General features: G+C 48.1%; 1 protein-coding gene across 1 annotated transcript; it reads left to right on the forward strand.

Moving 5' to 3' along the window:
* Positions 1-2,092: 2,092 nt before the first annotated feature.
* Positions 2,093-25,182, forward strand: LOC128305885 (papilin). Its single transcript, XM_053043520.1, has 18 exons — positions 2,093-2,198; positions 10,487-10,547; positions 11,619-11,797; positions 11,864-11,924; positions 13,604-14,574; positions 14,659-14,779; positions 14,858-15,037; positions 15,514-18,667; positions 18,729-18,908; positions 19,160-19,330; positions 19,845-20,513; positions 20,586-20,774; positions 20,914-21,099; positions 22,059-22,597; positions 22,672-22,822; positions 23,187-23,618; positions 23,813-24,085; positions 24,155-25,182. The coding sequence occupies exons 1-18, from the start codon at positions 2,194-2,196 to the stop codon at positions 24,310-24,312; spliced, it is 7,680 nt and encodes a 2,559-aa protein (XP_052899480.1). The 5' UTR covers positions 2,093-2,193; the 3' UTR covers positions 24,313-25,182.
* Positions 25,183-25,214: the final 32 nt, after the last annotated feature.

Consider the following 25,214-nt stretch of genomic DNA (forward strand, 5'->3'; position numbering starts at 1 on the left):
CACATTTGAATCATGAATCTACTGACATGCAAATACCGACGGAATCTGAAGATGTAGTATGACCCAATAATGGAGAGTTCATTGATAATAGAGACTATTTTATAATATTCTGTTTATGGGGTTATTGAACATCTGTATGTTCAGCATATAATAAGAAGGCAGGTATTCCCTACTGGAAGCAGGGATTGTTATAGCTTATAATAAATAATATTCATATTAAATACTTCAGTTAATTAACACGATGCCGGTGACGGCTATTCTTAAAACCTTTTTTTGAAATCTTATTAGTTTATTAATTTGAAATTAAAGATAATTTTGCAATTAAATCATTTTGAAGTGACTAATTAACCGGTACAACAAATTTGAAGGCTTGAACATACAAAACTTATACGTAAAAGCGATAAGTCAATCCAAATATACTTTTCCCGAGCTTAAACAATGCAATCTCTGTGTCAACCTTTGCATTTCCCTGCGTAACCGTACCGTACCATTATTGAAAGCTTTCCCACCTCCGTTGCCTAACGATGTGTTGGAATTACTCTTTATCCTTAATGTTGAAATCCCACAGCAGCACAAAAAAGCGAAAGTCGAACTTCATCATCAGGAACTCACTAACTCGCATCAATCGATAATTTTCTTCACATTTGTTTGCTTTTCCGATTTGCATCAACGGATCAGAAACCGCATTCGTGTGCTTTTCTCTCTTTTTCAACAGAACAGTTTCCTTGTGTTCCTTTATGGTACGCTTTTGTATGCACGGGGGTATTTGTGTGTGTTTGTGTGTGCAAGTGTGTTGAGGAGAATTTTATAAATGGCTTTATTAACGCCATAATTTTTCATGCTTCCACATCGGTGCATCGATTTGCCTTCGAGCGTCCTGTCCCTGTCATGGGATTGTGAGTGTACATCGGGTTGATGGTTGATTGCGAACTGTACAGACCTACAGACCCGAGCGGAAGATCCCAATGGGGCGCTCGGAGTTCGGTACGTTCCTCCGTTGTGCGTTTCGGATTCCGTTGTGCCCCCAATCACAAACCGATGCTCGTAATTCAAGCTTTGATTCAATTATCTTAATCAAATGAGATCGAGATAGGTGTTCCCGGCAAGTGCCGGAAGTGAGTGCCGGGTGCCAAGATAAAGTTTTTCATTCTTACCTTTCCTCCACTCCACCCTCTCCCCCGCTTCTTGGAGTCCTTTTGGGAAGGGTTCCGGTTTCCGCTCGTTGATGGCTACGATGGTGCTTTACCGCTGGGGCGAATACTTTGCGGTCGAAAGCCAGACCAAGGCAGTGGTGCTGTCGGGAGAGGCCGGGCCATCCGTGTTCCTTGACGAGGATGTGGTGCACTCCACAATCATACGGGATTGGCGGTTGGCGTAAGGGCCATCATGGGAACGGAAAGGCACGCGGGTGAAAGCGAAAGAGAAAACCACCACGAACAGGTAACAACAGCAAAACATCGTCTTGCCGACAGGCGATTGAACCAATCGAGAAAAGCCATAGATGAATCGAGACCGTACAATAACGTATGAGGCAAAGTAGCAAGTGGCGAGAGGACGACAGAGGAGGTCGGATTTTCCTTCCACTTTCATGCGATGGCACGGCAGAAAATTGATGCGTTGATTGTTCCGCACGCCGTACACCAACGTACCTGCTTCCGGCGGGGGATTTGAGAACTTTTTGTGTGCGTGTGTGAAGGTAGGTTTGGTTTGGCACTTGCCTAAACGAGCATTATGCCGCACACAGCACCGTAAGCGTGCTACTGCTGCTTGACTGCCTGACTGCTAGCGGAGAATGTGTATCGATTTGTTGATTCAGAAAAAAGGGGTTTTTGCACTTGATGCGGATTGGGAGATTGGGCAAGCGAAATGTTAAAGAAACTCCTCTGGCGTATGTGTGGAAGGGTCTTTGAAGGTGAAGGTGTTTACGCCAGAGTTTCAACTGCTAGTTACTCATGCCCCAGATTACTAAGTTGGCATCAATAATCTTCTAATAAACTTTTTCTTCCATTTATTGCTTCTAAATTGCTGTACTCATAATTAATAAACTGTTTCGTTTTTTCTTCCTAAAACTTCTTTTGCAGCCACCTTGCCCAGCACTGAGATCAAGGGTTGTATGTGCTAGAACGAGGAAAAGTCTACAATCGTTTTATGGAATCGTTCAGAATCGATCAGATAACCAGCTCATAAACAAAAATGAGGTAAGTGAAAAGCTAGCCCTAGTCGGTTTCAATCGACGACATGACCTTTCTTTTTCAATGCAAATTGATTGTTGTCTGGATTCGGAACACGAATGGATTGTTCCGGTGTTTTGTTGAAGCCCTCTGACATTTAAAATTTCAGTGAAACAATAACCGTTGGGATGCATTGGTTGGGTGTGGCCTTTGGAAGAGTCTAACAAACTGTCTCAATGGCAGAAGTAAATAAAAGTAATGATCTCGAATACTATTTACCTCCAAATTAATTATATTATCACAAGTACTACCAGTCATTTTGATTGTTCCTTCTAATCACATTCATGTTTAAGGTTGAATTAATCTATATCATATCAGATGCATGATTTTTCTATTGCAAATACTCTCAGTTAAAATTAATCATATTTTAGTTGTTTTAAATAATTTGTAAAATATTTAAATTTATTTTCTTTTGCTAAGATGATGGCATGTGTCATATTTACAACACAGCTTGTGTTGAGTATTGTACAATTTTTAGAAGGCATTCCCTTTGAGAAGTTAGCTTTCTTACTCAATTATTGAATTATTTGTATAAGCATATTTAATTATTGACTACAAAGTATAAATAGCATCGATATTTATTTTAAGTGTTTGAAAGTTTTAATGTTAAATATATTTTTGACTTGATTGTTTTATTTCCAAACATTTATTTATGTAACCCGAGACCGAAAAAGATAATAATTGTCTTGCTTATCTCATACCCATCCATCTGCCCTTGCCACACGATGATGAATATTTGTGTAAATATTACTTTACTCATTGATTCCGTGGGAAATGCTGTCCGCGGTGCCAATGTGGTGCAATAAACAATTCTCGAGCATATGCGTCCAGCATCCTACTGGCACTCGATTCTCGTTCCTTACTCATCTTCGGAACTTATAATTACGTATGTTATTTATTTTTACCAGCTTACCAGCACTGTTTATGTGGCACACTTTCGCAGCCGATGAGAAATGATCGGTTCACGGCTGCGGGGGGAGTTTGCGGATTTTCTTTATCGACCATTTATTTGCGCTTTTCCCGGGCTTGAACGGTGTTACGAATCCGTTCTCATCCAGCACATTAAATGGGTCAAGAACGGTTAACGGGAATATACAACAGCAAGAAGCCATCAGGAAGTAAGCTGCTGGTGTGTGTTTTTTTTTAAAGAAGCTTCGAACGCCGCCTGTATCTTACAACGCCTACAGCAGCCACAGCAGCAGCAGCACGCAGTTGAGATTTATGCACTATGTTTATGCGCTAAATTATACAGTTCGAAACGTATCGCACACCAAAACTTGACGCGGACAATGGTTGCCTTTTACCGTTTAATTACATGCTTGACTTAGCTAAAAATGTAATATATGGATGAACTATAGCACCCGTTGAAAATGAAATATATCAATTTGTTTACTCCGCTTTTGCATGTCAGTCATGTTCCCAACTAGATTTGACAATAGACAAGCCCATTGTTGCGAGTATGTGCTCTGAAAAACATCATTAGCAACACGATGAATGTGTCCTGTGGGCATTGGGTAAAGCTCATCGAAACTCATCGATTAGAATGCGGGCGATTTAGAATGAACGAAACCCTGTAGGTGATTATAATCGCCCGTGGTGTCCAAAGCATGTTTATCCGCCATTCTTTGTAAAAGTGTAAAATTTAATTATAAATGCAATATCGGATGGTAGATGAAACAATCGGTTGCACTGATTGAGCAGCAACGTTTGAATGGGTCAATTTTGAAAGGATGAGTCGAAAAGTCAATGCCCAGAATGTGTGTACGCAATATGAAAGCGTTGCAATTGGGATTGTGACGAACGTGTCCGAATTTACACAAATAAAAGCGTTTTGTTCGGCTTCCGAGCGAAACATTTGCACAAAACAGCACAATTTTCGGGATGATACTGAATACTAATCAATTGTGCTAACATCATCATACATTAAACAATGTCCAGTTCATTTAATTAATTTCTCCCAAGCTTAATTGTAGTTATGTTAACCTTTTAAACATAATCAAACAGTAAATTGCACAGTGCATCAACCAGTAAAATAAACCAGCTTTAAAGTTTAAGTTAAAGCCTTTTAGTCACGGAAAGCAAACCAGATAAAACTCAAGTCAAGCCACTAAAGATCAGGGTTGTAGAACCAATAAACAATGTTTGAGTAAACTACAAATGCAGGTGTTTCGTTGAATTATTTAGCGATAACTTAGATAACATAAAACGATTATTCATGGTTAATAAATTATGTGTTAATATAGCGCACATTATATTATTTAATTTTATTATTTAGAGTACACTTACTGTAGGTAAAGTTGAACTCTTTAGGTAAACAATCATTTTGATTATAAATCCTTTTATACTTTTGTATTTAATTTGAAGCGAATGAAATGGGATCATATTTATTTTCTGTTATATCCTATATTGGATCTACGACTGGGACGACTACAATGTAATAAACATACAACCTTCACCAGCATGTAGAAAAATAAAATACACCCACCTCGTGCGATGTTCCATTTTCACACATCGAACCTACTGTTTATTGCTCATTCAACGGAGTAATCGATCCGGACATAAAGTAACTATCGCTTGCCATCATCAACGCGCCCGAAATCCGGGCAGATACGAGTGTGGTCATTTCTAAACATCATCCCGATCAAGCCGACCCGCCTGCCATGGATGGGTGAATAAATAGAGAGGAAAATTAATTTTCTCACCCGTCCCATCCCACCACCCCCTACCGACTTCGCGTCAAAGAATGGGTACACTGACAGAGGTGTGCTTGGGGTTCACGCAGCATCCGAGACCGACCAAACCCTCGGTCCGGGTTCAACCCGAAACCGGTGCACGACCGCGCCATTTTGGGTGGATCGCCGTGGGCTTCGATTAAACCGAACCGATTGGTCACTTGTTTGTTCGGGGGCTGTTAAACTAAATTTTATTATCCTTCGTCCTTGCTGGCATTTGCTGGCCGGTGTGTGATAATGTTGCGTTCGAGCCATCGACACACAGCGGTGGACGGTCGGAAAGCAACGAGGTGAAGAAGGGACAGAGGCCAGAAGCAACGGCAGCATGAGCTCAGCGTCAGTGTCCAAAATCACATGCGAAGATCCGCAGTTTTCCACGCAGAAGCGCTTCCCAAAATTAAAGTCCACGGCCGAAAAACTGTGCAAACAGGCGAAATGGGATCGGCTTTTTGGAATAGCTTTAATCAAGCGACCGAGAGACATACGCGCTACTGATTGAGCCGGAATTCTTAGCGACCAGCACCAAACGGGTAGAACAATGCCGGATATCCCGCAATTTTCAGTCAAGTGTCATCGCATACACCGCGCAACGATACGCGGTACGTGCTGTGTCGATACGCTTGCGACCCAACGCTCGATGACGTGCCGGTGGTTTTGGGGCCATCGTGTGGCCGCACCCGGCTACGCGCGGACGCGAAAGGATGGGCCCTGTGAGGCCCGAAACGAGACGCAGCCGTGGAGATGAGAATTTAGCGATGCTTAGAGGTAAACAAAACGCGATTTTATCTATCGACGATCCACCAACGGGGGCCACTGGTATCTTTCCCAGCTGCCAGTGCCAGCACGAGAAACTGGAACGGATGAACCGATTTGTCGACAGCACCATCGACGAATTGACGCCCGATAGCGAAGCAATTGGGTTGTTTGTTAATGTGATTGGTGATTTGTGGTAAATTGCTATATTACGTTCTGTGGCGTAACGATCTGGACCAATCTTTTACAGATCAGTTTTTTTATGCTTTTGTTTTTGCTGCTCGGTATTATGTGCCGAAAGTGTTGTGCAGTTTTCAGTTGCTTTCACATGGAATTGAAATTTCAGCAAATGGAACAGAGATAGTGTGATATTGCGTTAGGACAGTTTCTCCAAAGCCTGTATTCTTATGTTTTTTTTTAATACGCAGGTCTGGCTATCGGATTGAGAATAAAATAAAGCATGGAAAGTAAAGAGTAAGGAATATTTAACGATTTTGATTTAAAAAGAAGGTTTAGGATAATTTTATTAAACTTTCTCACATTCTACAAACTCCATTCATGAATCAGCTCAGATCGCGATCATATCGAATCTCTCTAGGATCTGCATGTCTTCTACGCCACCTTTGGTCATGTCAATGAAATAACATATGATGATCGCCCTTTCGGAGTTGTCCAACATTTCACCTGCTTTTGATTAAAGGTCGGCACCACCGACAAAAAAATTATTGTGCTAGGAAGCTAAGAACCAACCAGCTTTTATATAGTCTAAGGAAACTTATTTACTCAAAACACCTCTTGGGACGATCGAGGATGGAATTACATAAAACTGGTACAGTTCTGGTACTCAGGTACTCCTCTGAGACATGATGTTCATCCAACACTGATGAAAGCCTCTTTGCTGCGTTCGAAATAATTATTATCATTGTATATGTCGAAGACTATCCTGTACAATGGCGGGCTGTGTGATGAGCCCACTATCACACAGGGAATTGAACTCATCATGGTCCCATCCTGAACGATATCGGACGATACCCAGTTCGAAAATTCGTTTAAAGTTATCTACATGGACAGCTCGAACAGGTTCAAACAGAGATTAAGTGACCTCTAGCTGATAAGTTCGTCAGAACGACTGAGGACGGCGATGTTTAGAGGACTCTTGCAGTAAGTCATAATCACGAGTAGGTGTTATTCTTATGTCATAATCAGGCAGTTTAGTCACTAGAGCCAATATTACACACACCTCCATCAAACCTCCAATATACTCCTGCTAAATTTATCTGAATCCCTACTTGCAACAAGGTAGTCCCTATTTTGCTCAAGGTCAAGATTACATTGCCTGTTAGTAATGATGCCTAAATCGTGAAAACAAAGTTTCCCGTCCATCGAATGAATTTCCTTTCTCAGAACCGATCGCCACCAAACGCGTTACGTTTCAGTTCCTATGGCTCAGCAACAGTGCATTCAGTAATTGCTATTGCGTAATCGTTACCCGTAGACTAAATATTTGCAAATAATTAAATCGGTCCGCCCCATTATCGGGGGGCTTCGGGGATTTAGGGAAATTTTCCACGTACTCGTTTGGGAAACTTTATATCACATTACGGAAACCGTTTACCGGTTTGCACAAAAAAAACTAATGCAATCTTCCTGTTTACGCAAATCAAACATTCTTTCGCCTGTTGCATTGCACATTCGTGCAAACAATTGTGAAAAATGATACCTTTTCTCGGAAAATGTTCTTTTACGCACCATCAGGGTGGTGTTACTACGCACCGTAGTTTGTGCGTGTCCCTACTTCTGTTCTTTTTGTTTCAATTTCCTCCTCGCTCACCACCCGTATGACAAATGGTATAAAAACCGTGGTTAAATCATCGTGCCGCCCAGCCAAAGTGTAAATGTACTCTCCATGCAAGGTGTTAAGAATTTAGCATAATTTGCATTTGTAGATCGCGGGTTGTTTTTTTTTTCATCGCTCCCCAACCACCACCGGCTCGAGTTTGTTAGTTTTACCCGATATTACCGAAACACTGCTTGCCACGGTTTTGCGTGGCTTTTGTGCATCATTATCGTCCTTCAAGGGGTAAATTGCTTCCAGCGGTGTTGTTGCTGCGATTGTCGCCAGAGTTATGTGTGGAGCCAAATTTATGAATTTATGTATTTGCTCGAAGAACCATTGCCGCGCACGCTGCGTTCGCAAGTGTGAGATTATATTTGCAAACATTAGCAACTCTCGCCATTATCCGACGGTGCGCCGGGGGTTCGGGTGCGTATGTTTAATGAATATTCGTGCGGCGGCAGTGTGGCGTTTGGCCAACAGCCAGCCAACCCATACGGACCGAAGGGGTCTGCCCCACCGGGGGAAGGGTTTTAATCGGATGGCAAGTACTGGTTACTGGTATCCATTTTCGCACACCCAACACCGTGGCCAAAAACCCCTGCCGACCACGTGTTACGTTTCGGTGCCGGCGAGAGACAACAAAAAATGAATCGAGCGAATAAGGCAGCGAGTGCCAGGGCGAAGAAATGCGTCGCGTGAATGCCACCGTCGAAGGATAATTAAAATTTAAATTAATATTCATAATTTCCACTGATAAATTGAAGTGATGCGAAACACCCTTTTTTTGCCACACGCGGTGCTAATGCGCATTGTAATACGTGTAATGCGCGATCGTATAAACGCGTGTGCAGAACAAACACTGCCGTGGTTGTAGGGTGGTTCACGGTCCACCACCTTCTTCCCGGTGGGGTGGGGAACCCCTTCACGAGTTCCAGCCTCCCGTCGCGGGCAGGCTATCGAGAAGTGGCAGACTTGTTGGCTCCTCATTATTTAAATCATCTTCATTAAGGACGATCCGCCCTGGCCGGGAGTCGAGTGGCGGAATGAGTGATGGAAAACGAAACGTCTTACCAGGCTGTGGGGCGGTCGGTTGGCACGGGCAATCCTTGAGCTTGCAAGCTTCCCGTGCCGAGTCTTACGCGGGAAAGACGGGCACGACAGATTGCGGTTTAGTCGCTCAATGAACAAACCATAACGGGAAGCAGCTTCTGCTGGCAGCCGGCCGTACTTTGCGCGCGGAAGATTATTGCAAAGGACGGTGCCGCGCTGCTGAATGCCGGTGGAATGATAATGATGAATCATCTGCTGCCTATTGTTTTAAATGAAATGTATGGTGTGTGTGTGTGTGCAACAGCGCGTGGGCGGAAGATGGTAGCGTACTTTGCATGTACGCTTGCTTTATCGCTCGGTATTAGTGGGTGGGTTGGGGACGGTTTCGAGCCGACCTCTCCTTCCCCCGCGCATAATAATGCTTAACGAATTTTGAAAGACAAATGTCTGGGCGTCAGGCGATTAGGGCAAACCCGGGGCGAGATTATTTAGTGTCATTAATTGTACCGCGTGGTGCAGCACACATAACTGCGGCATATGCAACTAATGGATGGGTGAGGATGAACCCTGGGCGTATTTGTCGGGGAAAGTTACAATTGTAGAGTTCATTTAATTTCTTTACCCAGTTACTTCATTGGCATTGTCTTTTAACATTAGAAACTCAATTGGATTTGGTGATTTGGTGGATGGGGGATTTATTTTCCTAGACCTTCACTGATCATTCCACTATATTTACTATTTGGACATGTGTACCAAACCCTGGAAGAGTTTGAGATTAGAAGCCTGAATTATACGTCCCAAATGATGCCTTGAAAATAAATAGCAAGTTCATTAATTTTTCCAACTGAATCATAATTTTAGCTAAAATAACTTTTTTCACTAGTTGACAGTCTTGATTAAGTTGAAACATATTGGGAAAGCTTATGTTAAGGACAGGTGGTCTTGTGGCGTTATGCTTTAATGTTCAGCCTACTTTATCAAGTTCTGTATCGAGAATTCCTAACACTAGAATTACCAAACCAGTCATTTTGATGTTGTACTTCCATCTCATCAAATTATTGAGGAAATTAAACAATTTCACCATTGTTGATGCATGATTTAAAATTGGCAAGGCCACGATCTATTACGTTGCACGATGAGTGTGGTGTATTGGTAGCGACGCCGCTCCTCACACTCGGCAGGACCGGTCCGAAATCCCATCTGGAGCAATCTACCGCAGCAATCATTGACTTTCCGACTACGCGGTAAAATGAGTCCATAAATAGCTGGGATGACCTAATAGGCCGTTAGGCCAAGAAGAAGTCTAAAAACAATTAAAATTAATCACTGTATTAAATTAATTTTCACGATCGATCGATGGATGATGCGAAAACTTGAAACGACCATTGAAAACTCTGAATGTTTCAAGCATTCACCGTATTGTCTACCGTGGCCCTTTAAGTTGCGAGAATTAAATAAAGCTCAAACTTTAAAGCAAGCTGCTTTGCTTTCACTCGTTTAATGCTATTATATTGTTCTGGATGTTTTCAACCCAAAAAATAATGTTTTAAAGCTATGAAAGTGAGATTTAATCAGACAAAATTTGGTAACTGATGAACCGCATGAATAATTGATGCACACTGTCAAAAACTAATTACTTATAGACAAAAATTCATGCGTTAGAGACAAATTCATATGGATTTTTAAAGTAATCCATACACGATCTTTAACAACAATGTATACTCGATTTAAACCAGTCCAATAGCTAGAATATTATGCGAAGTAAAAAATTCTTGGGTTTTTGTTGCATTTTTTTCAAATGGTATGCCAGTTTTGAGCTTGTTATTGAATGATAGACATTAAACTTCGTTTTTTTACAATTCTTTTCCCCGTTTCTATTTCAGATATACGAAATTGTTAGTGTTACTAGTGACCTTACAGCTGAGCTTTACCGAATCCAGACGGGTAAGTAGTGCTCGATTAAATTTAGCCGCTGGGGATGTAGCACACAACCATAGCCACCCATACATGGCTGGCATTAGACCGAAAGGAGAACATCCGGTCCAGTGAAGTAAAAATTCAATTTCCGCAGCACTTGGCGCTGGTAGCGGTTGTCATTAGGCGCACCGTTTTGTAATTGAAACTTCTAGCCACGGGAGGAAAGGAAAAAGAACCAACGCACCACCCAACATCAGCGGGTGGTGGCTACTGATGGCACTCCGTTAAAGGGGAAAGCTCACAACCCTGGCCGAAACTGGGCTGGGGGATCGATGTTAATGAAATGGAACACCGTGTGTCCAGGGAGGATGGTTTTACATTCCGAACCGCTTCAGGGCGGTGGAAATTAGATTTTTTTTTTGCTGTTGTTTTTGGAAGCGCTTACTACCCCGTTCTGATCAGAGGGATTGGCAATGTAGGGGGCTTTTGTTTTTTTTTTGCTCGAAAAGTACCACTTGACCTAATGGTCTCCAAAGTTGCCCCTGTCCGGAGAAGTACGGTTCATTGAACATGGAAGAAATTGCAGACGGCAACCTCGGTTGACATCATCTCGAAACGGCAAAAAAAAAACGGTCTCTTCCATGGAGTAGGTTTGTTCTTTCAACCGAGATGATCTTAACCTCAAGGTTCGGACTAAATCTGACCCTGTTCAACGACCAGCACACCACCAAAGCAGAGGGCACCGAGTGGGAGCATCCATTAGATGCTTCACAATAATAGCCGTACCGTAGGTTCCATTGCTTTAAACCGGCTCACGGTACCATCCGGCAGGTATTTAATCGAAACGGTTCGCATTCCCGCACTTCTCCGGCCAAGCGGACGGTATGTCGTGCGGACGGGACGGGAGTCTAATTTTAAAATTAAATTCACAACTTGTTTACATAAGAATGGCCGCACGCCTTTCGACAAGGCCACCGACATTGGATCGACAATGTTGGACATCGTAATCGTATCACGGGCGAATCTTCCTCACCGCTCATCGGATCGCTTCGTCGGCCGCGTGTCTAATGATGGTCCCACTCTCCGTTTTCCCATTAGTTCGGTGCTCGACATAAACGGCAGCATAGCAGCAATCTGTACCAGCCGGAAAGTTTCGTCATACTCGGCGGCGAGGGACCACCGAACGAGCGGTGGGGACCCTGGGGCTCCCCGTCGGACTGTTCGCGGACGTGCGGTGGCGGCGTTGCGTACCAGGAGCGCGAATGTCTTGATCTGGAGTGAGTATGCGTACAAAGGGAATAGCGGAATACAACAAATGACGCTTTCTTTTTCTATTATTTCAGTCGCACCGGTACGCCCGTCTGTACGGGTGGAAAGCGAAAGTATTTCTCCTGCAACACCCAGGTAATGATCGAGATGGGGAAACCCTGCAGTGGTGCAGGGTTGAACAAACATTCGCAGCTTCTCCTTCGCTTCCCCCAACTCGTGCTGGATAGTCCAACGGGGCACTGTTTACACAGCTTAAAGGCCATTTGAATTCAATTCAATGAATTCGCTCTCCCATTAGATCTCAGTGTGTGAATCTGGTGAATCATTAATGTAATTTGCGTCCGTCAAGTTTAACGCACCATAAAAGCACACGAATGGAGGCGCACAGTCATTTGTACCGATTCGTGTGAATTGTTCCCAAGTGTTTGGTTTGCCGAGATGGATTAATTGAGGTTTCTGTTTTTGGCGATTGGCGAAGAACTGAAAAGAGTACTGCTGATTTTATATTGATTATATTTCAAGTGAGAATTGATGGCGAGCATCTCTTTTCCTTTGCTCGTATTCTTAAATTCCAATTATTTTTTTAGGATGTCATGACTTGTTCAACAAAGGTAACTCTGATGTCTAAAATTATAAAACAGTCCCAGTGAGACATGTTCGCACTGCATCTTTCTCCCGGTTACCACAAACTAAGAACCAAATCGGCAGAAAGCGTGATTCATTTGATAAAGGTATCAATGTCATCAGATTCAGGACACCTCCACCAGTTTTACTCGTCCAACCCTTTGATTTAATACTTCTATTGTTCCGATCGATTGTGTCCTAAATTGACAAACAAGTGTACATACGGGCCGCCAATAACAACCGCTCTGCAGGAAACGACACACCAAGAAAGCTATCGATGGCAGCGCTATCATCGCATTAAAAACACCATCATTGTCTCCCGTGTGGCATGGATGTGTCCGCGGCTGCTTTCCAACCCAACAGGACCCCCGGTCTGCCGCCCCGGTTTCCGGTTGTCCCGATGATGCGCTATAATTGTGGCGATAAATTTTATTATGCCAGAGAAACATATTCAATTGCTGGTGTACGGATACGCTGGTGCCACACCACGGCCAACCGTAGCCACCCTTTTGGAACGGCACGGCTTTTCTTGCGAAGGAGTTGCTCCTGTGTGTTTTTTTTGTTTCGTGTTGTTCCCCTCTTCGCTGGCGATGGTTCACAACATCATTGGCAATATTGAGTCGCCCGGATTGGTTGGTGGAATCATGGATGGCACAACGTGTCCACGTGCAAGAAATAGTTACAACCGTGCGGATGGTACGAAGCACTAGGAGAGTGAGGCCAACCTGATCCTAACAAATCGATTACATTATGGTTTCCGTTTCCTGGTGCAGTTTTTATTCCTTCTGATGCAGTTCTTTCGTTTTATTCCCTCTCTTTCTCTCTCTCTCTCTCTCACGCGCACTCTGATAAACGATGGGGCCGATGCATCGTGCCATGCATTCATATTGGGTTATTTTGCCGGCTGCCTGCTGGGTTGTGTCCGCCTGGTGGAATAAATTTATTGTTTTTCTTGTCCTTCGGTCAGAAGGTGAATGATTGTGATCGATTTGTATCGGTCGGACTGTTGGGTTTGCCATTTAATGCACAGTTGAAAACGGAACCTTTGGGATAGAATTTAGCAAAAAAAAAAAAGCTCCCATCACCACAGTGAGAAGAGATTGAGCTGCGTTTGAGTGTTAATTGTAACCCTTGAGCCACTTCCCCGAAATGCGATAATCTAACCGTCCGATAATCTGTCTGATCTGCAGGATTGTCCGGGGCGAGAATTGGACTTCCGCAAGCAGCAATGTTCGGAGTTCAACGATGTACCGTTCGAGGGACATCGGTACCAGTGGGTACCGTACACCCGGGCACCGAACCCCTGCCAGCTGAACTGTATGCCCGTGGGTGAACGGTTTTACTACACGCACCGGGCGAAGGTAACCGATGGAACGCGCTGCAATGACGAGTCGTTTGATGTGTGCGTCGACGGTACGTGTCAGCCGGTCGGGTGCGACATGATGCTGGGATCGCAGGCGAAGGAGGACAAGTGTCGCATCTGCCGGGGTGACGGTAGCAGCTGCAAGACGGCCACCGGGCTGCTGGATGCGAACAATCTGCAGGTCGGCTACAACGATCTGCTGCTCATCCCGTCCGGTGCGACGAACGTGCTCATCAGCGAGCGGGAACCGTCGAACAACTATCTGGCGATACGGAACCTGACCGGGTTCTACCATCTGAACGGCAACTATCGTATCGATTTCCCGCGCACGATCCACTTTGCCGGGAGCGACTGGCACTACGAGCGGCGCCCGCAGGGCTTTGCAGCGCCCGATCGGCTGACGTGTCTCGGTCCGACGACGGAATCGGTCTATCTGGTGCTGCTGTCCCAGGATCGCAACGTGGGCGTAAATTACGAGTACAGCGTGTCATCGGAGGTGGCGCCGGTCGACGAGCCGGACAGCTACTCGTGGATGCATACGGCGTTCGAACCGTGCCCGGTTAGCTGCGGCGGTGGTGTCCAAACGCGCAACGTCACGTGCAACAGCCGGGGTTCGCTCCGCGAGGTGGACGAGGGACTGTGCAATTTGGGCGAAAAGCCACCGACGACACAAAAGTGCGGTCAGCAGTCGTGTCCACCGCGCTGGTTCGAGGGCCCATGGAGCAACTGCAGCAAACCGTGCGGCACCGAGGGAAAGCAAACGCGCGAAGTGTACTGCGAGCGGGTGTCGGCCGATGGGTGAGTTGGGAATGTTTGGCAGTGACGTCCAGTGAGCGATACTGAGCGATTTCCTTCTTTTTTGGGGCACTTTTGTGATTGCAGCGAAACGAAAAAGATCGAAGATGAGGTTTGCCTTGAGCAGGTCGGCAACAAACCGGCCACGGAGCGCGAATGCAACCAGGGTCTTATCTGTCCCGAGTGGTTCGTTGGGCGGTGGTCTCCGGTAAGTGTGGTTGCGGGGAACCCGTTCCGTGTCTGTGTCGGACGCACTCTGATTGGTACGACGTTTCTTTTATCGCAGTGTGATAAGCTGTGCGGCGAGGGTGAACGAAAACGCAAGGTGGTTTGCTATCGGAAGGAAAATGGACGCATCACGGTGCTGGAAGATGACGAGTGCATTACGGAAAAGCCAACCGTCAGCGAAAAGTGTATGCTGCGACCGTGTGAAGGTGTGGATTATGTCACATCGTCCTGGAGCGGGGTAAGTATGATTGGAGTTTGTTACCAAAGGATGGATTGTCTACTGTAGAAGAAAAGAAGTTTAAAAAGGACGAAAACGGTACGAAAATAGCAACAATTTCCCCTTTCCAAAGGTGTATTGAAATTGAGTGCATGCAATTGCATACCTTTAGGCGTTTAACTTTATATGAGCGTTTAGCCACATAGAAGCACAGGTTCGTCTACTGAGATTCAACCTGATCTGAATTCCGTTCAACACGTAAACTGTTGAGATTAATGAATACTGCAAAAAGAGCCCTTCATATGCTTTTTTATGAAAGTGTCATTAGTATCATTACTCTCAAAATATTGATCGTCAATGATTTATGAGTCGAGATCCGCTGCTTTTTTTTAAATGTTTAATTATTATTTTAAATTTAATTATTTTAATGCATATTCAGGAATCAGAGTGTTTTATTTGATTTTGTATATTAAATCATTTCATTACCCACCTTCCAGTGCGATGAGTGTGGTGCAACCTTGGAAACGCGGACGGTGCACTGTGCGTCAAAGTCGGGAACCGTCTACGATGCCTCGTTCTGTGCGGATCGCCAAATGCCGGAGCTGCAGCGCGAATGCAAGCTGACACCGTGCGAATACCAATGGTACACGTCCCAGTGGAGCAAATGTTCCGCCGTCTGCGGCAAGGGCGTACAGACCCGAACGGTCGTCTGCGGTATGTTCGATGGCCAGGCTCTCAAGCGGGCGGACGATGATTACAAGTGCGATGCGGACCAGAAACCCGAGAAGGAACGCGAATGTGACGGACCTCCCGAGTGCCCAGGGCAGTGGTTCGCCGGACCGTGGAGCGATTGTGACAAGGGCTGCGGCGGTGGTATGATGGCGCGCAAGGTGCTCTGTCTCGCCAACGGTACCGTCGTGCCGGAAACGAACTGTGACGTGGACAAGATCCAGCTGGCTACGGAAAGCTGCAACAAGCATGACTGCACGGAGGATGAAGTCATACCGGTGACGGTTGGTAGCAAGCAGCCAGAGGAGGATGACTACGACGACGATGAGCTGTGCGACGAAGAGGACGAAGATGGCACCGATGAGGAGGAGGATGGATCGGGAGCGGATGCGAGCACGGAGGGCCAGGACGGTGTAATGATGGTCACCGAAGATACGACTCTGGCCGAAGGTGTTGAACTGGGCAGTAGCGTCAGTGGCACGACGGAATCGTCCCTCGAGACGGACGAAGTTATGATGAGCGATGCAACGGGCTTTGACACGGGAGCGACTGATCCGGACGAGGGTTCGGTGACGGACAGCACAGTGGAAGGGTCCGGCGATGGAACCAGCCGCATGTCCGAACTATCGGAAGCGTCGGGTGACGACAGCGAAGTAACGACGGTTGTGGCCGCATCTCGTGCCTCGGATGACGCATCCTCGGATGCGGTTGGTAGCTCTACAGAGGCCACCGGTTCTTCCGTCAGTTCGATGGAATCGGAATCGGGCTCTTCTTCAGAGGCAAGCGCACAAAGCTCAACCGAGCCATCGGATAAGGTATCGGACAGTCAATCTACCACGGACGCTGTTGCGACCACAACGGATAATGTGTCCGCTACGGAATCGTCTGATACAACGACGGACGTTACGGAAACGTCCACTAGCTCCACTGACCTGGAAACGTCCACCGACCTGAGCATGAGTTCGTCGACGGTAGAACCAACCAGTACGGTGGATGATGCGTCCACTACGGATGTACCTTCCACGACCGGCAGTGACCTACTGAGCACAACTCCTGCTTCGGATCTTGCAGCAACCAGCAGTCAGTCCGCTGGATCCTCGGAAGCATCAACCGACGTCAGTGCGACGGAATCTAGCACCAAGCTGGTGGAAGGATCCGATGCCACCGATAAATCCTTGATGTCTTCTTCCAGCGAATCGTCCGTAACAGACACCTCCGCTGCCGGAACTAGCGAATCGGGATCTACGGAGGAATCGGTTACGGGAGTTTCCACCGACGATAGCTCCACTACTGTCGAATCGACGGAACCCACCGCGACCGGTTCCACGGAAGACTTCACTGGCTCGACCGTAACCGAGGAGACAGTGGAGGACACCACATTCGACATCTGGGCGTCCTCGACAGATTCGACCGATGGCGAAACGGATGACACCGAAAGTAGCACCCCGTACACGCTGACCTCGATCATTGCCAAGGAGCAGAAATCGCGCAAATGCAAACCCCGTCCGAAGGTGCCCCAGTGCGCCAAATCTACGCACGGATGTTGCCCCGATGGCAAAACGAAAGCAACGGGACCGTTCCTCGAGGGCTGCAGTTTGGCGGAGACGTGCAAGGACACGAAGCACGGCTGCTGTCCGGACGGTTTGTCGCCGGCGAAGGGTCCCAACGGCAAGGGCTGCCCGAAGGCGGAGTGTGCCGACACACTGTTCGGATGCTGTCCGGATAAGGTTACGCCGGCCGAGGGTAATGATGCGGAGGGTTGTCCGGTCGAGACGACGACCGTCGCCGGATGTACGGCAGGTAAATTCGGTTGCTGTCCGGATGGGACCACCGAAGCGAAGGGACCCAATGCGAAGGGTTGTCCGGGTGTGGAAGAGAAGGGCGAGGAGACGCCATCCGCCACGGAACAACCGAAGGTGGAAGATCCTGCAGCACCGGTTGACGGTTGTGCCAGCACGGCGCACGGTTGCTGTCCGGACAATACGACGGCTGCTACCGGACCGGATGGTGCGGGATGCGCACCGTGTGCCAAGGAACCGTTCGGATGCTGTCCGGATGGTAATACGCCTGCCCACGGATACAGTGGCGAGGGCTGCTGTCTGCAAACGCCGTACGGATGCTGTCCGGATAATATCGTCCCTGCACGCGGTCCCGACATGGAGGGTTGTGATTGCCAGTACGCACCGTATGGTTGCTGTCCGGACAATACGACGTCCGCCCGCGGTCACGATAACGCAGGTTGCGGATGCCAGTACGCGAAACACGGTTGCTGCCCGGACAAGGAAACGGAAGCGACGGGACCGGCGTTCGAGGGATGTCCGTGTCACGCCCATCAGTTCGGTTGCTGTCCGGACGGGGTCACCGCGGCCAAGGGACCGCACAACCACGGCTGCCACTGCTCCCACAGCGAGTTCAAATGCTGCACGGACGAAAAGACACCGGCCACGGGACCGAACGGGGAGGGCTGCACCTGTGCGAACAGCCGGTACGGTTGCTGTCCGGACGGTGCCAGCGAGGCGCAGGGCAGCAAGTTCGAAGGCTGTGCCGTGGTGCCCGAATCGCCACAGAAGGCTTGCGCGCTGCCGAAGGATAAGGGACCGTGCCACAACTACACCGTCAAGCACTTCTTCGACGTGGAGTACGGTGGTTGCGGACGGTTCTGGTACGGTGGATGCGACGGCAACAACAATCGGTTCGATTCGGTCGACGAGTGTAAGAACGTGTGCGAAACACCGACCGGCAAGGATGTGTGCCATCTGCCCAAGATCACCGGACCGTGCACGGGACAGTACAACATGTGGTACTACGACGCGGACCGGAACATGTGCGGCCAGTTCACGTACGGCGGCTGTCTCGGCAATGCCAATCGGTTCGAGAAGCTTGAGGACTGTAAGGCGACGTGCAGCGTGGACGATTCGAAACGTAAGTGGGATTTGAAGCAAAAGTGTTGACGCTAGTAATAATTTCGACCGTGACTTTGTAGCACCATGCGAGCAGCCGATGGACGCGGGACCATGCAATGGTACATTCGAGCGGTGGTACTACGACAAGGAATCGGATGCGTGCCATCCCTTCTACTACGGCGGTTGCAAGGGCAACAAGAACAACTACCCAACGGAGGCCTCCTGCGGCTATCACTGCAAGAAACCCGGCGTTCACAAACGTAAGTATGCCCGTGCGAGGATGTTGTACCTGTTGTAAGGCATGGACACGATCGATGGATGCTATCTACTCACTTTCAACGGTGTTGGTCGTAACTGCTTCCGGTCATTACGGTGTATGATGATTTTACTATCCTTCTATCTATCTCTCTATCTATCATTGGTTTTTCTGCCCTAACCCGCACGGTCTATCTTCCATACTATCTGCGCCCGTCCCCAATGACAATACAATCCATTCGAAACCTCCATGTAGCGAGCTGTCGAGAACCGGTGGACGCTGGTAACTGCGAGGCACGGCAGGCCCGCTGGTACTTTGCCGGCGACAGTAACAAATGCATGCCCTTCTACTTTACCGGTTGCGGTGGCAACGACAACCACTTCGTTTCGCGCGATCGTTGCGAAGAGCAGTGCCCACCGAAGGTTGGTAAGTAGTGTGCGCCAGGAGGAACATAGCCCGACGTATTTCTTCCGAATTTTCCTTCCGCGACCCAGCGCTTTACCCCGCCGGCCTTGCGCTCATCTCCTCTCGTGCAAGTGCAGCACCATTCCGTCCCCGTGTTAGCGTTGGGATTCGAAGGATGGGGATGTGAACCGACGGTTTTGGATACGGATCGTGTAAAAACCCGGTGTAAAAACAAAAAAACCCGGACTCAAAATTGAACTAGGCAAAACGAAACTGTTCCTTTCGGCACACTACACACACTTTGGCAGCAACCGTTCTAGGCTAATCGAGCAAAACAAAAACAGAATCGCGTTACACATTCTTCAACCTTCCTAGTGAGGAGTGGGTAACTAATCTAACCTCCTCTCCGCTTACCTGGGTCCTGTGGCCTAAAACGAACTAACGCACACTCGTAACACATGCGTAACACACGCTGGCACTGGATGTTGTTGTTGGGTCGTAGTAACATTTCCACATCCCGTTTTCCCATTAACAGAGAAGGACATTTGCTTCCTGCCGGCGGAGATTGGTGAGTGTCAGAATTACACGGCCCACTGGTACTTTGACACCAAGGACGAACGGTGCCGTCAGTTCTACTACGGCGGATGCGGTGGCAATGGGAACAACTTCGTCGACGAACAGGCCTGCATCAGCCGGTGCATTGACGAGTCGCCGTCGAAGCCGGCGGAAGTTCCCCAGCAACCTCCGGCACAACCGGGTCGTACCGATCCGGAACCGTTTGATAGAAGCCATTGCCAGCTGCCGATGGATAACGGCGATCGTCAATGTTCTCCGTACGTGGCGCGCTATTACTACGACCCGCAGTCCGGTAGCTGTGCGGTCTTCACCTACACCGGCTGTGGTGGCAACGGAAACAACTTCCAGAGTATGGTTGAATGTGAGCAGAGCTGTGGCACTACCGACCGTCAACCGGTCGATGTCGATCTTCGGGGTCCCACGGAGCAGCGACCAAGCAATGGTAGTCGCTGTGAGGAACCGCCAGAGTTCGGTGATGGCGATGGAGATGGCGAGCTGATCCTGTTCTACTACAACGCCGAACGTCAGTCGTGTGAGCGGTTCCGGTACAGTGGTGCCGGTGGTAATGCGAACCGCTACAACTCGGAGGAAGAGTGCGAACGGGTCTGTGGAGTATACCGAGGTGTTGGTAAGTACCATCGAGCTTAACTCGTGAGGATGCCTATTCTGATGTTGTCTTGATTGACTTTTCGCTTCAAAGATGTCTGTAGAGACCCGGTGGAATCTGGTCCGTGCGGTGACTTCATCCCACGGTACTACTACGACTCGCGGGCACACGCCTGTTACGCCTTCAACTACAGTGGCTGCGAAGGCAATGGTAATCGTTTTGCAAGTGCAGAAGAATGCGAGGGAACGTGCGTCCATCAGCGACCGGGCTACGAGGATGCTGGTAAGTACGGGGCCACTCCCCGAGGAGGATCACTCATTTCCACAGATTTAGACATCGTCGAACGTCGTACGTTGTATATCTCATATCATTCACACATTAATTGCGTATCATGTTCGTGAACGTGCCACACCGGCTGCAGACAAACTAGCCATCTGCAGCCTGCCCGTTAAGAAGGGCGATAACAGATGCAGAGCAAGGCCCGGGAAACGGTGGTACTACAATCCGCTGCTGGAAACCTGCTTTGCCTTCCGCTACAGAGGATGCGGTGGCAATCGCAACAATTTCCCCTCGTACGACAACTGCCGCACGTACTGTAGCATCGAATGTAAGTCGTTCGTCTCCGCCTCCGGGGGGCCGATCCTTGTTACTCGTTGCGGGTCGCAGAACTTTCGTGTGCTAAAACGCTCCGGTGCTTCGCAAATCATCAGCCGGGTCATCTGATTCTATCGCTTGTTCGGTGTGCATCACACGGGCCTATCGGTGGGGAAACTGGCACTGCTCGCTGCAAAACAATCGGTGTACATTTCACAATTGGCATTTCGGGGTCGGTTTCGGGGGGTAATCAAACTAAAAAGCCATCACAAAAATGGTGGTTTGATTACGAGTAACATTTTTGTGGTGATCTTAAGCTTCGGTTACGTCGGTTACGGCAATGATATCTTGGATCTGCAACATCGTTTCAAGTCGCTGATTTCATCATTCATATTCATTCTACATTAATTAATTAGAATTACTATTCACGTGTCATTAATTAAAACAAGCGTTGGTGCAGGTGGTACTGAGCAGGCTTAAGTCCGGCCGGTCTAAGGGATTAAATACGCGAGAGCGATGTCCTGCAAGTGAAAAGTGTTGTGATGCTACTGTTTGAGTTGTTTATTTCGTGAAGCGTGCCATCACATGCGATCATTACCATTATCACTACATTAATATACTTTCACGGCACGAACAACACAACACACTAATAGAATCCAAACGATTCCTTGCAATGGCTCGCGACGATCCTGAAAATGGCTGGCTGAAGGCTCTGGAGCTAGTGCTCCAGTAGTTCCACTGTACAACGACACTTATTGCAATCATGTTTGTCTCATCATCACATCGAACACTTTGGATAACTTTTACTTCTTCATATGCTATCGGTGCTTTCGTCACTTCATCATGTTAGTAACCTGACGCTGGATGTCACCGATACATTGCTGCCCTAGTGACTAACCCGGCGGTGAAGCACTTGTCTAGGGTCGTGATCACGCTAACGCATCTTCTTGTTTCAACCTCCACCCTTCGCAGCAAACGCGGTGAATCCTTGCGAGCAGCATGAACACGAATGCAGCCGGCTCCAATGTCCGTACGGTATCGCCAAGTCCTACGATGCGGCCAACGGTTGCGAAACCTGTCAGTGTAATGATCCATGCGAAGGATACCACTGTCCCGATGGTAGCGTGTGTGTGGTGAGCGTGAAGAACACGGGAGCGATAGGCAGCGGTTCCGAGTTTGTTGGAGAATGCCGACTATCAAACAAGCCGGGCGACTGTCCAGCGCTGGGCAACTCATCGCAGTGCACTCAGAACTGCTACTCGGATGCCCATTGCCGCGATGACAAGAAGTGCTGTCAGGCGGGTTGTGCGTACGTCTGCATCAGTCCGGTAGATCGGCCGATGGTTCCTACTGCGCCGGTGCGACCGGATGTGCCGGGACCGACCGTGCTGGAGGAAGTGCCTCAGGAGGAGTTGGACATCAAGTCGGAGGAGGGTGGCATTGCGACGCTGCGTTGCTTCGCCACCGGTTTCCCGCCACCTTCCATTCGCTGGCGCAAGGGACAAGTACAGGTAAGGGCAGCTCTTTCGGTGTCGGGTTTGATCTAGTGATTCAGGCTACAACCCGTTTGCAATTTCACTTTTAGCTCAACACCAACCAGGGACGCTTTGTGCTGTCCTCGACGGGAGATCTGCAGATTGTGCAGCTGCATCGTACCGACAGCGGTACCTATGTCTGCATCGCGGACAACGGTATCGGCGAACCGGTGCTGCGGGAAGTTACGCTCACAGTGCGCGGTAAGTACGCTTTCCCTTCTCAAGGTGGATGAGTTGGTTGCTCGATCGATCGACACTGTAAGATCACTGTAACTAATCTCCGTATCGCCTATGGCGCGTACGCTATCTCAATCGTTGTAACACACTTCCATTAAACTAACTCCGTTTTCTTCCCCAACTCCGGTTGCTTCTCGCACTCTCTCTCTCTCTCTCTTTCTCGTTCTGTCTTTCAATACCTTGGACCTGGAATGTGGGCATCTAAACTAACAAAACACGCACACAAAATGCACAACCCCCGGGTTGCTCGTCACTACCATCTCCGTACCGTCGCGCACTAACCCAACACGCACGCTCGCTGTCGCTTCGGGGCTGTTGTGACACCTAGACCCGGTGCCAAGGGATGCCTACATCGCCGGCAATCTGAACGATTCGCAGGTGGTTGAGCTAGATCAGCCGGCCACACTGCGGTGTGCGGCCGGTGGCCACCCGAAACCGATCGTTAGCTGGTGGCGCGATACGTACATGATGCCGCTGAAGATGGTGAACCGTGACTATTCGCTGCACATTGAACGCGTCCGATTGCCCGATCTGGGCCCGTACGTGTGCCAGGCTTATTCCGGTGCCGGCAAGGGTATCTCGCGTACGGTCACCCTGTTGGGCTATGGGCCGGCTACTCCGGATAGTCCGGTGGATGAGCACTACCTGAAGTATGTTGTGCCCAGACCGAGACCGGTACCGTCGGTGCCGGCCGATCGCTATCCGTCACGGCCACGGCCACCAATCGTTCAGCCACCGCCGGTTGTCGTTCGTCCGCCAGGTAAGTGGTACTGCTTCAATTATTCTCTTCCTCTACAATGGTGTTTCGTGTGGTAATGGTGGCTCCTATTGCTTATGTTGTGGTCCCAAGTGGTGGTAAGGCGCTACGAACGTTTCAGTAGCGCACACGGCGTGATAATTTGTGGAATGCCCGACTAATCTCACTTTACGACACATCTGTGCGTTGTTTTCCAGTTCCGGTGACGGTGCAAATGTACTTCCCGCAGGGACGTGACCCGATGCCAAATAGTAACTTCACGATCAACTGTACGGTGGACGGATATCCGCGGCCCACGGTGAACTGGTTCAAGGATGGCCAGATGCTGGTGCCCACCGACCGCCTACACATCACCGACACGAACCTGCTGTTTGTGTCCGGAGCAGTGCCGGCCGACAGCGGCCGGTACAAGTGCCTTGCGAGGAACGAATTGTCGGAAGCATTCCAGGAGCACAGTATACGCGTCGAAGGTATGGGGAAGTTGGCTTTGGAGTTGATGATGAAGTTCGATGCTGATGTAGCTCTTTTTTCCCCCACAGGCGTGTACGTACCACCCGGCTGTACCGATAATCAGCTACTCGCCAAGTGTGACCTGATCGTCACGGGACAATACTGCAACCACAAGTACTACGCTCGGTTCTGCTGCCGGTCGTGTACGCTGGCGGGACAGATAAATGTAGACAAGCGTTACCGCTAAACATGCGCGTGCCATAAAAGAAATTAAAACAAGGAATTTAGCAGCATGTTGCAACCACAAGCCATCATTGTACAACACATTCTCTATCTCGAGACAGCCAAAAAAAAAAAACCGAACAACAAACAGCTACACTTTCGCAGCAGGGCACAAAAATGAATTGCTTTACGCATCTATTTATTTGCTGTTTTTACAAACCCCTCTCCGGTACTAGCATGGCTCGCATACGCAGTGTGCCGTTAGTAAGGTCCTCATCAACAACAATAGCGCTGGTGCCAATCGTTACAACCGGCTTGCTTGAGCGGTAGCATTTAAACCAAAACCTCGAATCTGGTGCCGAACGTTCGTGCCAACCATTGTAGTGACAAATGTTTACAAGTAGTACTTTATATAGTTCAGTCGTTGTTAAGGTTAATATCGATAAGGCGTAGCCAGTGGAGTTATATAGATCAGTGTTCAGCTCATCAATGGTCTACAACCACCAGCACCTCAGCATTACCTAACCCCCCCCAAATACGCAAACAAACCCGGTACAAGGACAACTCATTCAAGTTGGTTGAAAGAAATCAACATCAGCAGAACATGGCGATAGCAGCAGCAAACGCAAGTGGACAAGAAGAAATGATGGACAAGAAAACAGCTAATGGACCTGCATGCACTGTAGCACATACACAAAATGCATTTCCCGCAGTAGTGTTTCCTTTCCCTGTTGCTTACTGTAAATAATTTATTGTCAACAATCAGATCCTCCTCCATCGGCTCTCTCTCTCTCGAACACACTCAAAAGCGCCACTGTAGAATTGTAGCCTGCCGCGTGGAGGTACAGTGAAATAGAACAGAATAAAAAAAATAGAACCTAGAATAAATTCGATTACTGATTGATAGGAAATAATAAATGAATGAAA

Source organism: Anopheles moucheti, chromosome 2 (genome assembly GCF_943734755.1).
Source record: "Anopheles moucheti chromosome 2, idAnoMoucSN_F20_07, whole genome shotgun sequence".
NCBI classification, from domain to species: Eukaryota; Metazoa; Arthropoda; class Insecta; order Diptera; family Culicidae; genus Anopheles; species Anopheles moucheti.